This window comes from Rhinopithecus roxellana, chromosome 5 (assembly GCF_007565055.1).
Source record: "Rhinopithecus roxellana isolate Shanxi Qingling chromosome 5, ASM756505v1, whole genome shotgun sequence".
Classification (NCBI taxonomy): domain Eukaryota; kingdom Metazoa; phylum Chordata; class Mammalia; order Primates; family Cercopithecidae; genus Rhinopithecus; species Rhinopithecus roxellana.
In genome coordinates this window covers 101549569-101562349 of record NC_044553.1, presented here as the reverse complement: position 1 = coordinate 101562349, position 12781 = coordinate 101549569, and the positions used below count along the sequence as shown (strand labels likewise).

Here is a 12781-nt window from a genome sequence, read left to right as displayed (position 1 = left end):
GGGGGAGTAAGGTTGTGTAAGAAGCATCTCAGTAATACCTTGAACTGCAATTTAAGACACCGGGCTATGAACTCTTCTTTGATCATGATTCTGAGAGATTCAAAATATAATCTCTCTCTTTCCCTCTTCCTCTCTCTCTCTCCCTCTGCCCCCCTCCTCTCTCTCTCTCTCTCTCTCTCTCTCTCTCTCTGTCTCTCTCTCTCTCTCTCTCTCTCACACACACACACACACACACACACACACACACACACACACACACACACGGTCAAGACCCGCAGTGTCTGTTTTAGTCGGTTTTCACCTCCACCTCCGTACAATCAAGAGGGCAGAGAAGGTGGGGGCTGGAGGTGGCTGAAAGGGAAGGAATGGCGGTGGAACCCCGGAGGAGGCGACATTCGTGTCAGGTGGCGGTCCCAGGCAGTGTCCATGGGCCCGGAAGCGGAGGGGGCGAGGCATCACGCCCCGCGCCCAGACCCCTGCACCCGGGGGCGTGACCTGGTGTTCCGCGGTCCCCGCCCAGGCTCCTGGGGCGTTTTTCCGCAATGGCTGGCGTGGAAGCGAGAGGGGGCCCAGTTTTTCGGTGCCGGGTTGCGGGTACAGCCGGCTCCGCGCCAGGGTTGGGCGCCGCGGCCGGGATGCTGAGAGCCCTGCGTGCTCAGCCAGGGGCGCAGGGCGGCCCTTCTGCCCAGCGCTCCCGGGGCATCAAGGATGGCTTCCCAGCTGGAGGCCGGGAGGGAGGAGAGTAAATACCCATTCTGCTGGGGCCGCCCTCGGGGGATGGTTACGAAGGGAGAAATGAAAAATAAATCAAACGAGAGAGCCGTCCCGCCCCTCCCCGCGCGGTCCCGGCGAGCGGCGCCACTGGCCCTGCAGCCTTGGGCATGCCCGCGCCCTGGAGCCCAGGGGGCGCCACAGTGGGCCGGGCTGGCTAGGACTGCGCCTCTGTGCGGTTCCCCAGGAGCGCTGCTAGCCGGCCAGCCCCGCCCGGCCGGGCCCCTCGGGCAGGATAGAGCCCTGCTTTGCTCTTTTCGTTGGCCAAGCACAATTGTGTTATTGGAGATAATGAATTCAATCCCCATCAAAGGGCATTAGGCTCGCCCAGGCCCTGGAGTTGCTGATGCCTTTTTTTTTTTTTTTCAAACCAGGAATGAAAGGCTGAGGGGAAAAAAAAATTCTCTGGGGGAGCCTTTCCCCTGATCGCTGCTTTTGAAGTGAAGGGGCCCGGGCATTGTTGTTCACCTCGCGGCCCATACGGCTGAAGAAAGCCCTGGCTTTTGATGGGCTGAGAACCGCCTCGGCAATGAGCACTACGTCGGGCCGCGCGGCCTGCGGGCAGCATATGTCTCAGGGCACCCGGGCACCGTCTGGCGGGCGGGGCCTGGGGCCCGGTGGGGAGGGGGCTTGGCCCGGGAGGCCCGGACTGGAATGAGGCCAGTACCCAGCGGCGGGGATCCTTGGGCTTCGGGCCTCAGGCCAGGGGTCTGCCGTTCCTCCTGCTCACCTGGCGTAGCGCAGGAGATCCACCTGTGTGGCTGATGAGTCCGACTGGGAGACCGCACAATCCTTTGGGGTGAGGGTGGGAAAAGCTGGCTTCTCCTCGAGGGCAGGGAGCGGGTTGGTCTTTATTTTTAAGCACTGGGACCCAGCATCTAAGGTAGCTAGCTCAACTAGAGCTTAAGGAGTCTGAGTCCGCGAAGGCGTGCATTCAGCAAGGGGCCTTCGTGCGACACGTAGTTAGGACTTTTCACCTGTGACTCTGCACATCGCGCAGCGCGGCGGAGCTCCCGGCCCGGGGTTGGGTAGGGGTGGCGGACACTTCGCTGCAGGCGAGCGGCCCGCTCCGCCGGAGGGACAGTTTCTCGGTCGTCCGCGGCGTCTGGCTGCGCAGTTTGTGCCCAGGACCGAGCATAGCATCAGGTCACTTTTTCTAAAACTTGTTTCAGGCATTTAAGTTTACTTTCAGTGCCCCCAATGTGAACTTTTCCCACCTCGATTCGCTCCCCCACTCCCGGTCCGCCCCAGGGCTCTTCGGCCCAAGGGTCAGCAACCAGAGCTGTTCAGTTCCCTTCCCTGCCCTCCCCATCTCCAACCCCCTCCTCCCCTCCGCTAAGGATCCGGGTTATCCGCCTCATTAATATATTAGCCAAGCATGACACAAAGGAAGCGCGTGTCAGCAGAAGGCGGTGTGACTCCAGGGAGAGGCGAGGAAACCTGGACGAGGCCCTGCGCTACAACACGGCTCATCGCCGCTTGAGCTCCTGAATCGGCCTCCACCTACGAAAAGCGGTGGAGGACGCAGCGGGAGTTGGCGCCCAGGGTTGAGCCGCTGTTGAGCCGCAGTGTATAGCTGGACTGCGGTAGTGAAGCACAAAGCCCCCAGGTGGGACCCAGAGCTAGGGGAACGTTCCAGTAATATCCCAGTCACCTGAACCATGCAAAGAAATTCCGCTCTCCAGGAGCACGGGACTAGGCGGGCGCCTACTTCCTCCCTCCTGCATAATGGGCCCTTAAAATTAAATATACAAAGCATACAAACCTCCGCAGAGCTCCTTATAGTCTTTTCATTAAACTGTTTGTGTTTTAAAACAATTATTTGGCGTAAGAGAGAGAAACCAAAAAACTGACCCGGGATATGAGCAGGCAAGCAAAAGAGTAACAAATGTACTCCTTTATAAAGGTGTGTGTGTGTGTGTTTGTCTGTGTGTGTGTGTGGGGGGGGGGTTGACTAAGGAGGTTTCCAATTTAATTCATTGTTCCCTATTTCCAGGCAATGCTTTGGGGGGAATTTCCAGGTTGTTTTTTTCTTGGTTTCAGAAATTTAAAGAAGAGAAAAGAAAAAGCCCCTGATGTGTAATCTTGAAGGGGAGTTGAGAGACGTAATAAGTTAAACCAAGGCAACCTCACACTTAAATTCTGAGTAAGGCCTGCCTTGGTGTCACTGGCCTGGTTCTTAACTTGACTTCGCCAGTGACTTGACCCGCATTCCACCTGGATTCTGATGTGTTCGAGCACGATTCTACTTAAGCCCTTTCCTTCCTGGATTTTGAGGGAGAATATCTTGCCTCTGTCCTGTAGGTTGACTGGAACATAGAGAACCCCAAAAGATCACGGAGTGGCACCTAGAAAAAGGAGGGCTCCTTATTTCCCGGAGCTGCAAGGAGGAGGGGCGCTCACTCTCACCATGCGCTTTGCTCTTACACTGTAGTCACAGCTAACATAATTGGAGAAATAAGGAAGTTAAATAGAAAAAGAAAGGTGGCAAGTGAGGATTTCCCCCTTGTCAGGTGTTTTAAAATGTTTATAATCGGGAAAATGCATGCATTTTACAAGTTAAAATTGAATGGCATGGGTATTTTCCAGCCCCAGATTGCTTGGTAAAACGATGGTGGAGAACAAAAAGGTGAGGGCTGCAGTCCTAACTGGCCAAAGTTCAAAGAGCCATGCTGGGCTGGGGCTAAAAAGAGAAAAAACAATGGAACTATTATGCCCCCAAACTTAACTATTTGGAAGAAAAAACGTAAGATTTAAGGTAATCTGTTGTTAAATGTTATTTGGATACACTAACATCGTGGATGAAAATAAAACTTGCATAATTGGCTACTTTAAGAAACACTTTACCTTTCCAAATAGATTCTATTTATAAACAGGAAGATTGTGAAATATTCACGTTTTTTCATTTCATTTTCTTACATTCTGACTCTCATGAGAATCTATTGATTCTAATGATTCTTTTAGTTTGAGAAAATTTTGTTTTTATATTTCAGTGTAATTTGATTACCTATTTAGTTCTAGGTAACTTTGAAACAATCACCTTTTTGCATATAACTATCTTGGAGTAATTAGGCATGCTCTTAACTCCATTTAGTTGCAAAACACACTTTATTACAATTCAGAAAAACAATTGGTATTTAATTTTTAAGGCAAAATATTTTTTACACATGTATAAAATGTCTATTAACTTACTTAAGCTGTTTCATTTTTCAACAAATTTTTTCCTGTTGACATTGAGGGATCACATTAAAATACATTATAGCAAAATGTTCTACAATATTACTGCTAAATCAACAGAAAACCAATTGATCTTTAGGAAAGGTTAATTAATTTGGGCGACAGGTCTTCTACTTTGGCCGGCATTGAAAGGAATTTGTATTGATCTCAGCAGTTTTTTGCAAAGAAACTTAAGCATGTTTGTGGAATTGAGACCAATTTTTAAAATACCAAAACAAGGGCTTACATTTTCATCACTTCAGGACTTCTTTTCTGTTATGGCTCATTCAAATCGGTTAGACTTCTGAGAAATAGAATGTTTTTTATACTTTCAGTGAAATCAATTAGGTATCTATCCTTCAGAAAATGAAAACAGAGGTTAGGAGCTTTACTAGGCTCTTGTTTGTTTTAATCCTTCCTTTCCTAATAATTCTAATCAGTTTATCCTTTATGAGGGGGATCACAAAGGAACAATGGAAATTAAATTGTGCCTTTGATTGAAACACTGTATTAGCCATCATGTAGAAAATGGATGGAGCTATGGAGCTGCCTTCTACTTGCGAACACTTGTGAGTTGTTTAGTTTTTGCTGAATAGAACTGGTGAGCTTTTCTTCTTCCCTATCGTTGGTTCTCTTTTTATCACCTTAAAAATGTTTCATACCTGCCCTTCCTAAACGCAAGGTGAAAGTAACAATTGCAGCTTCCCTACCCTGTCCTATGCTCACCCCCAAAACATTTGTTTTTTTCTTTTTTGTAAAAGTGTTTGCTCGGTGGCGTTGGTGGGTCCGAGCACCTCCGGAGCTGTACACTTGGTTCTGAAGGAAGGCTTTCCCTCCTCGCCCCTCCTCGCCCCCTCCCTCCCCTCCCTGGGGACCCCTCCCCCATCTCGGGCGAAATTCCTAAGTCCAGCGAGCGGGAGCACCGCGGCGGGACGGTCAGCAACCCCTTTCTGGCCCTGGTCTTCGGGAGCTGGCGAGGTGAAGAAATGTGGAAACACCGAGACGAAAAGGGGATGGTGTGGGGGTTGCAGGAAGGCGGCGCCCTCGGGGAGGGTCTCCGCACTCCCTGGGAACCACAGATGGTTTCCTCCTGGCCCAGGGGCGCGGCGCCCCACCCCGGGCGCCCGGGCGTTTGTGTGTCCGGGTTTCCGAGGAAGGGATTACGCAGCGGGAGCAGCCGCGGCAACGCGGGCCGCCGGGGCCGCAGGAGCCGTAACGAGGCGGCTGGCCTTCTTTGTTGACTTTTAGGTCCCGGGCTCAACAGGAGATTTATTCGCTAGAAGGGGAAAATGCTCAAACAATGAAGAACTAACTGCACTTGTCACCTCGAGACGTTTGCTGTCCTTCTCTGTCCGCCTTCCCTGGCAACCAGCTGTCCTGGCCGCCAACCCGCGCGTCCTAACGCGCCGGGTAGCAGGTCGCATCGCTCAGAGGTGGCGGAGTATGCGGTCTGAGAACTGCGAGAAGCCCACGAGGCAGGGACTGGGCCTGCAGGCTCCTCGTGGCCCAGCTACCAAGGCAGGTCTCCAGAGTGCCCCGTCCCCCGCATAATTAGAAAATGTATCCGGCAAGTAAGAGAGCAAGAGCTAACGCCAACTTAATGGTGGGGTGAAGGCAAGGCGCTGATGTTTCTAATACGTTGAAAACAAGAAAGGGAACAGCACAGAGAGGACAGCACAGAAGTTAAACATCTTAGATTCAGTGGGGGCGGGATTCCGAGGCCCAAGCCCACGCCTTTGTATTACATTTGGAAGCTGAATTTGCCCACATTTGTTTACCTTATGTAAATATGAGTAACTGTTGGGGTTGGAAGCTTTTTCCTCTCTTTGGGACTTTGATGTCCTTACGAGGTCTCCAAATTAGGGTTAGAAATTACTCAAACCAGTAATTTCCCTCCCCTCCTCCTTTCATTAACTAAAGTGAGTGGGGGTTTGGGATTTCTGGATTTTTCTCAAGTGCTACATGGCACCCTTTCTCTCATCTGGGGAGGCAATTACGCGATAATTAAGCGACTCACACAGCTCTTTTTATCTTGTCCACGGTGTGGAGTGGGGCGATCAAAGTAAAGGCTGTCCAAGTTCAAGCCCTGGTGAGGATGGAGTTCATACACAAGAGCTCAGGCAGGCCGGCCTCTGCTTGAGCTGGTGTTGTTATTGTTGATGTCAATCCGAACAAGACTTACAAAGAAATAGGTGGACTGGAAAGTGAGCCTGCTATCAAAGGAGATTAATGATTTTGTGATCCCAAGCAACTATGGGGTGTGAAGTTGCATTTAAAAGCTCCTTAGAAGGCAGACAAATTATCAACTTTAAGTTCTTAGGAACCACATTTTTGAATCAAAATTTAAAAAATAATTTCACAAAATGCAAAATAGCGGCTACCCTAAAATGTCCTGTAGGCACAACGCTTCCCCTACGAGACTGAATTAACTCCCCTCCTCCCACCTCCTCCAGAGCTACCCTGATGGCTAAGTTTTGTTTCTCTTTTAATGAGAAGAGGGTTCAGGAGTCTCCGATGGAGACAACTTAATTCTATCAGCCACAGCTGATATTTTATTTTCATTGGAAGAATTCTCAGATAAAGGAAAGTGATACATTGGGGAAGAAGGAAAGGTAGTTAAATTAATATTTGATTTTGTAGTGAAAAGGCTCAAAGGAAACACAGAAGGCTTAAGCCGATGTAAAAAAGAAATGAAGTAAACATCACTGGGAATAAAGAATCTTAAAAATCTCAATTCTTGGAATATTAAATCAATTTATACACTTTACTTGAATTTCTTTCACTCCCTTTAACTAGCTATACATTCATTATAATAACAGACAAAACAATTTTATTTTCATTTTTGTCATTTATATTCAGTTCTAGAATTTGAAAAATATCGTATTTAGAAATATCCACTTCGGATTTAGTTAAGTGAAGAAAAATAACAGAAATCCTCTTTTGTTAACATTTGATTTATTTAAAGTCCTTAATTGCAAATGATCAAGAACATTTTCCACGGCTTAAAATCTGGTATTATTTTTGTTATTTAAATCAAAATATTTTTAATTACAATCACATTGATAAAAATTAACAATTTAAGTTGTAATTTTCACCATCATTTAAAGCAATTTCAGCTGTAAAGAAAAAGAATAAACCATGCAATAAATTAACATTGAGAAAGCAAAGAGAAATAATAATGAAACCCGCCTGGCTATACTAACACCATGTCCAACTGTGGAAAGTGCATAACACTGGATGAAACAAGCACACGATGGCAATGATTAAAATGGCCACAATCAACAGGATTTTTAAATCTTGGACCACGTTTTGAAATCCAGCTCCCTATAACTTATCTCTCCTCCAACGTTGTAATATTCCCTTTTTCTGGAAAAAAAATATTCTTTAAATGGTATACACTCATAGAAACTAATTTTATATGTTATGTGACCTCAGAATGACATGACCATGGCACTCTGCAAAACAAGAAGCAGAGTTCTTGAGGGCAATTCCTGAGGAATTGATTCCCAGGGCCGTCTGTGGGTAGAGAAGACAAAGGGGTTGGGGTCCTTGTAACTTTCGGTCAAGCAGCTCTTGAGAATGTATCATGTATATCACCTATCTATTACCTCTATATGTTATGTAAATATACGGAGGATGTCTACACATCTGAGCATGTGCATAATTAAGTCCATACACAATATACATGTATTTCATTTAAAGACATCTGCTATCTGCATGTATCAGAAATGTAAACTGAAAAACAAATGGCTCTGATGTTTATAATCTGTTTATGTCTTGCTATCTAACAGTAGTATTGTCTTTCAATACTTTAAGAACCTCTAGTGTATACTTGTTTCTTCACCATTTCAATTCTTATGGTTAAGAGTATTGCCACAGACCTGTAAACTCGTAGGGGATCAGGTAAGGAGGGGGGAAAAGCACAAACAAATATTTTACAAACTTGAGCATCTTCTTGTTTTGTTTTGTTTTGTTGTTTTAAATAACCCTCCACAAACTAGAATGCCTGGAGGGGAAATAGGGAATAAAGAGAGGGGGGCAAAGGAGGAGGAGAATTTCATATATACACTTGTAGATCATTAAACTTCGCAGGAAAAAAATTGGTTTGGGGTTGTCTTTGTAGTAATATACACAATGAATTTTGAATACAATAATAAAGTAACAGTCTTTTGCACTGGGGGAAAGGTTGTGTATGAAAAATGAAATAAAAATAGTTGTTGGGATTTTATTATGCTGTTGTCGGGTTGGTTTGTGTGGTTTTGTTTGCTGTTGATTTTTTCTCTCTTGCTACCAGCATGGCTATGCCTGACAAACTCCCCAGTCCCGGGAGCTAGGAAGTGTTTAGGACGGGTCTGGAATACACACCTTGGTAGTACGCCGGCTCCAGGGCTGAGGGCTCGATGGGGCTCCTGGTGGTCACCGAGGCGCTACCTAGAGGCAGGCTGGTGGGCAACGTAGAGCCGTAAGGCGAGTACTGCAGTGCCTGCTCGTATGCCTTGAAGTCCAGCTTATGCTGCTGCTCCGATGAGGACATGAGGTTGTTGATGGAGAACGGGTGGTTGAAGGAGTAGTGGGGGTCCCCTTTCAGATGCAGTTGGGACTCGTGGGGTGCCAGGCCGTGTGCCGGGTGAGAGGGGGGCACAGAGGCCAGCGCCCCCGGCCCGGAGCTTATGGGGGGCGCAGATGAGGAGGCTGGTGTCTTCAACTCCGAGGCGCCCCCTGTCGCCGTCGCCCCACTGTGGTCCAGAGTCTGGGGGCTGGCGGCGGGCCCCGGGGCCGGCGCGCCCTCTAGCTGGCCGGCCTTCCCGTGCACGCCCCGATGGAGGGGCGAGTCGGCGCTGGGGTTAGAGGTGCCAGAGGGGTCCTTGCGGCTCTCAGGGCCGCCCTTGGCGCCGCCGCTCCCGCTCCCGCCCCCGCCGCCGGCCCCCGGCTGCTTCTCGCACTTGAAGCGCTTCTGGCGGCGCAAGTAGCAGCCGTTCTCGAACATGTTGCCGGAGTCGGGGTGCAGCGTCCAGTAGGAGCCCTTGCCCGGCTTGTCCGGGGAGCGCGCCACCTTGACGAAGCAGTCATTGAAGGACAGCGAGTGGCGGATGGAGTTCTGCCAACGCTGCTGGTTCTGCCGGTAATAGGGGAAGAGGTCCATGATCCACTGGTAAATCTCGCTCAGTGTGAGCATCTTGCTGGGCGCCTGCTGGATGGCCATGGTGATGAGCGAGATGTACGAGTAGGGCGGCTTGGCGTGCGGGTAACTGCGCTTGAACGTCTTGGCGTCGCCGCCGCCGCCCGCGCGGCTGCGGCCCAGGTTGGACGGCGCGTACGCCATGGGGCTCATGCACTGGTTCATGGCGGCCGCGTAAGGGCCCAGGCCATTCATGGAGGCCGCCTGCTGCGCGCCCATGGCGCCCATACCGCCCGGGCTCAGCGCCGTACCCATGGCCGTCACGCCGGCCGCAGTCATGCTGTTCATGGCGCCCGCCGAGCCCCCGGGCATGCCGGCTACGGCGCCGGGACTCAGGCCGGCCCCTAGGCCTGGGTTGGCGTAAGACATGTTGAAGGACGCCGGGGTCATGTTGCCGCTCGTGGTCATGGTGTTCATGGTCATGTAGGTGTTCATGGAGTTCATGGAGCCCAGGCCTGAGTTCATGTTGCTGACCGGGACGGAGGAATAGGCCTGGAGAGGAGACAGCGAAGAAGCCCCGGAGGGCGGGGTTAGTGGTGGGCACAGGAGGGCGGCCGGTCGGGAGTTAATCCGGGGGCAAGTGCAGAGCACTTCTGCAGAACACCGGACACCCCCATCTGGGGCAAACGGCTAAGCGCCCTCCCCAGACCGAGCAAAGATGTCTTGCACGGTAGGGGGAAAATCCTAGCGCGACAGGCATGAAAGATAAGCGATCACAAAAAATATGTCCCCAGGAAGATGTGTAATCGCCTTACACGCCAGGCTCAGGGGCTGGCTTCCAGGGCCCCCTCATCGCCTCCTCCATCCACGCTAGGCGGTTTCCAAGTCTCCACCCCAGCCAGCCTCGGCAAAGCGCTCTTGGGGGGGGGGGGGGGGAATCGTCTTTAAAACTCCGAAAATAGAATTAATCTCTGACCCTCTGCTTATTCACTTCACCCTAAGGGTGCAATGGGTTCCGCGTCACAGGCCCACTGGGCGGGCCACAGGGCACCAGCTCTGAGCCCTCCTCGCCTGAGTCTGCAGGCCTGGCTGACCGCACAGCGGTTTCGGTTGTTCTAGGGGACTGTTAATGAAACTCCCTGATAGAGCAAATCACCTATCGACATGGGACCCCCTGAATCATTTATTTCCCAACAAGTGGCTTTATTGTCCTAGGGGTTTTTGCTTATGGTGACTTTTTTGTTGTTTATTGTATTTAGAAGTCGTGTTTTCTACCTGCTTGTAGCAACTGTAATATTAAAAAGGGAAGCAAACTCAGAAGTTAAATAAGTTTTGGAAAAATCAAACTAAAAGTAGATCCATAACAGAAAGGGCTGGGAGGGGGTGCCATAATAATCTCAATGTGCTATATGCATTTTATTTTAACGTGACTTTGCATGTATACCTCTGCAAGCTATTTAGAAACTCGCATTAATTTTGTCACCACTTCACCGTCCCTATTTAAAAATACTGGTGACACAGTTTGTCAAAATAAATCATTTTTTTTTCACATACTGATGTTGCTGCTGATGATTTCAATGCCCGGCTTTGAAATTCCGTGAGTAGTCTTGAATAATTTAAAATTCGAAAATCAAATTCTACCTATTTTCTCTTAATGCTATTGTATTTCCTAATTCTCAGCTTTAACATGTAAGAAAGTACTTTCGCTAGGGGTCTCAGTTGAATGGTGGGGTCGAGATGACTGCGTCAGAATTAAATCTCTGGAAGACCTCTGAGCTGCTTTTAAAATCATCAGCAAGCGAAAATCCTTATCAATAGCAATGTGGGAATGCATTCGGTACAGTATTTTAAACATACAGAACCTAGGCATATTAAAAAGCACTCCTCTGATAATTTAATAAGGAATAATGATGTCCTTAAGTTTATTTTCATCAGCAAGTATGACTCAATTTGAAAACATGAGAACAAATAGATTTAAATAGGAACACCCAGTAAACTATGGTATGCAAATAAACTCAGAGGTAAACTTGTGAATATATAAATCTAAATAAGTTAGTTACCATCAAAATATTACGTGATTCTATATTTTTCTGTCCACGTCTTAAAATTCTTTTTTACCTTGGGGCTTTATTTTCTTTCCCTCTTCCCAAGATTATCCAAGGCAGTTCCAATATGCGTTTTCAATAATGGTAATTAAACTTTTGGGGGGTAATAGCCAGCTGTTTCCAGAAAAAATACTTTTAATAGGTGCTAGTCCTTCCTGTACCTGGTTTTCCCTGTAATCCTTTTGTGCACATTGTAAAAATAACCCCCATGAACGTGCCACCAAGGGGACAATGAAGAGAAACAGGTTCTCGGCCCAGAGTTCTGAAGAAGATTCTGGTCGCACTAGCGCCACCCAGCGGTTTTAGAGAAGAAGGAGCACACTTCTCCCCACATAGGGCTTTTGAAGAACAAGTTTTATAAAATTTAGAAATCGTTTCATTATTGAGACACCCAACTTGGCGGCAGAGCGCTTTAATCAGAAAACGTCTGCGAATTAAACGGCGGGACGAAGAGGTCGCCTTGCGGGTATGCTCCGGCTTTCTCAGAGTTGCTTCCAACTCGCGCCAGCGTTCGCCCGCCCGCGGCACCCCCGGCCCGGCTCCTGCTCCCGCTCGCTGCTGGGAAGAGGCAAGTGCTTCCCAGAGCTGCTGTTTTCAAAGCCCGGAGTTTCCTAAAACTCCCTCTCCGGCTGCGAGAGTCCGGACAGAGCAGGGCAGCAGGTCCCGCTTCCAGGCCCGGCCAAGGCCCGGCCGGGGGCACACCGGCGGGCGGGCAGCGGTGGCACCGAGGAGGCGCCCCCGGCCCGACTGTCTGCTCTGCCCGGCGCCCACCGCTCCCCGGCCTCCCCCGGCACGGGCTCCAGCGGCGCCCCGCCGGCCGCCCGCCTCGTCTCGCCTCTCACCTCCTGCGTGTCCGCGTAGTAGCTGTTCCAGTCGCTGGTCTCATGCCCTTCCATCTTCACAGTCCCTAACATCCTGGAGCCACCCTGCCCAATACAACCATCCAGCCCTGTGCTAAGCGACGGGCGGCCGCGCGGCGCGGGGCGGGGGAGGGGAGCCGAGTAGCTGCAGTCACCCGAGCGCCCGCGCGGGCCCAACGCCACCCCGGTGAAGAGGAAGCCCAGAGCTGCGGGGCGCGGCTTGCGCGGCGGCGGCGGCGCTGCAGGCGGGGGCAGCGCCGGGGGCAGGCGGCTGCCGCGGAGCGCGGCGCCGGGGAGCGCCTCCGCGGGAAGTGAGCGGGCGGCCTCTGCGAGGCGAGTGCAGTTGAGCTGATGTGGATCTTACGTCGCTGGAGTGCCCACCTCCTCGTCCTCTCCCCATTTGTCCGCCGCACAAAGACGCTCGCACCTACAAAGCCCGAGGTGCACCTGCAAGGCGGCCGCCCGCCAGTCCGGCCGCCGCGCCTCCCGCCCCGCCGCGCCACCGCTGCGCGCGTCCCCTCCCTCGCGACCCCTCCCCCAAGCGCGGCCCTCACTTTGTTTGCAAAGCAGTGTAATTGGTTTAGGCCCGGAGGCTAGGGAAAGAGGGAAGTGGGGTGGGAGGGGGTGTAACACCCTTTGGAAAAAGAAAAAATAGGCGGGGCCAGGCGGGCGGGCTAGGGGTCTGGATGGGAACCTCGCAGCCGGAGAAG

The 12781-nt window shown here is 50.5% G+C and overlaps 1 protein-coding gene across 1 annotated transcript; it reads right to left on the bottom strand.

Moving 5' to 3' along the window:
* Nucleotides 1-6925: 6925 nt before the first annotated feature.
* Nucleotides 6926-12461, bottom strand: FOXA1 (forkhead box A1). The gene is made up of 2 exons (XM_030931642.1): nucleotides 12054-12461; nucleotides 6926-9658 (listed from the first exon to the last, which is right to left on the bottom strand). The coding sequence occupies exons 1-2, from the start codon at nucleotides 12123-12125 to the stop codon at nucleotides 8318-8320; spliced, it is 1413 nt and encodes a 470-aa protein (XP_030787502.1). The 5' UTR covers nucleotides 12126-12461; the 3' UTR covers nucleotides 6926-8317.
* Between the last annotated feature and the right edge of the window lie 320 nt (nucleotides 12462-12781).

Bases quoted from the DNA above. Each gene is read 5' to 3' on its own strand.
- FOXA1 (XM_030931642.1), bottom strand. From the start codon at position 12,125: ATGTTAGGGACTGTGAAGATGGAAGGGCATGAGACCAGCGACTGGAAC. The intron at 9,659-12,053 runs GTGAGAGGCGAG...TCTCCTCTCCAG, and splicing joins ACTACGCGGACACGCAGGAG to GCCTATTCCTCCGTCCCGGT.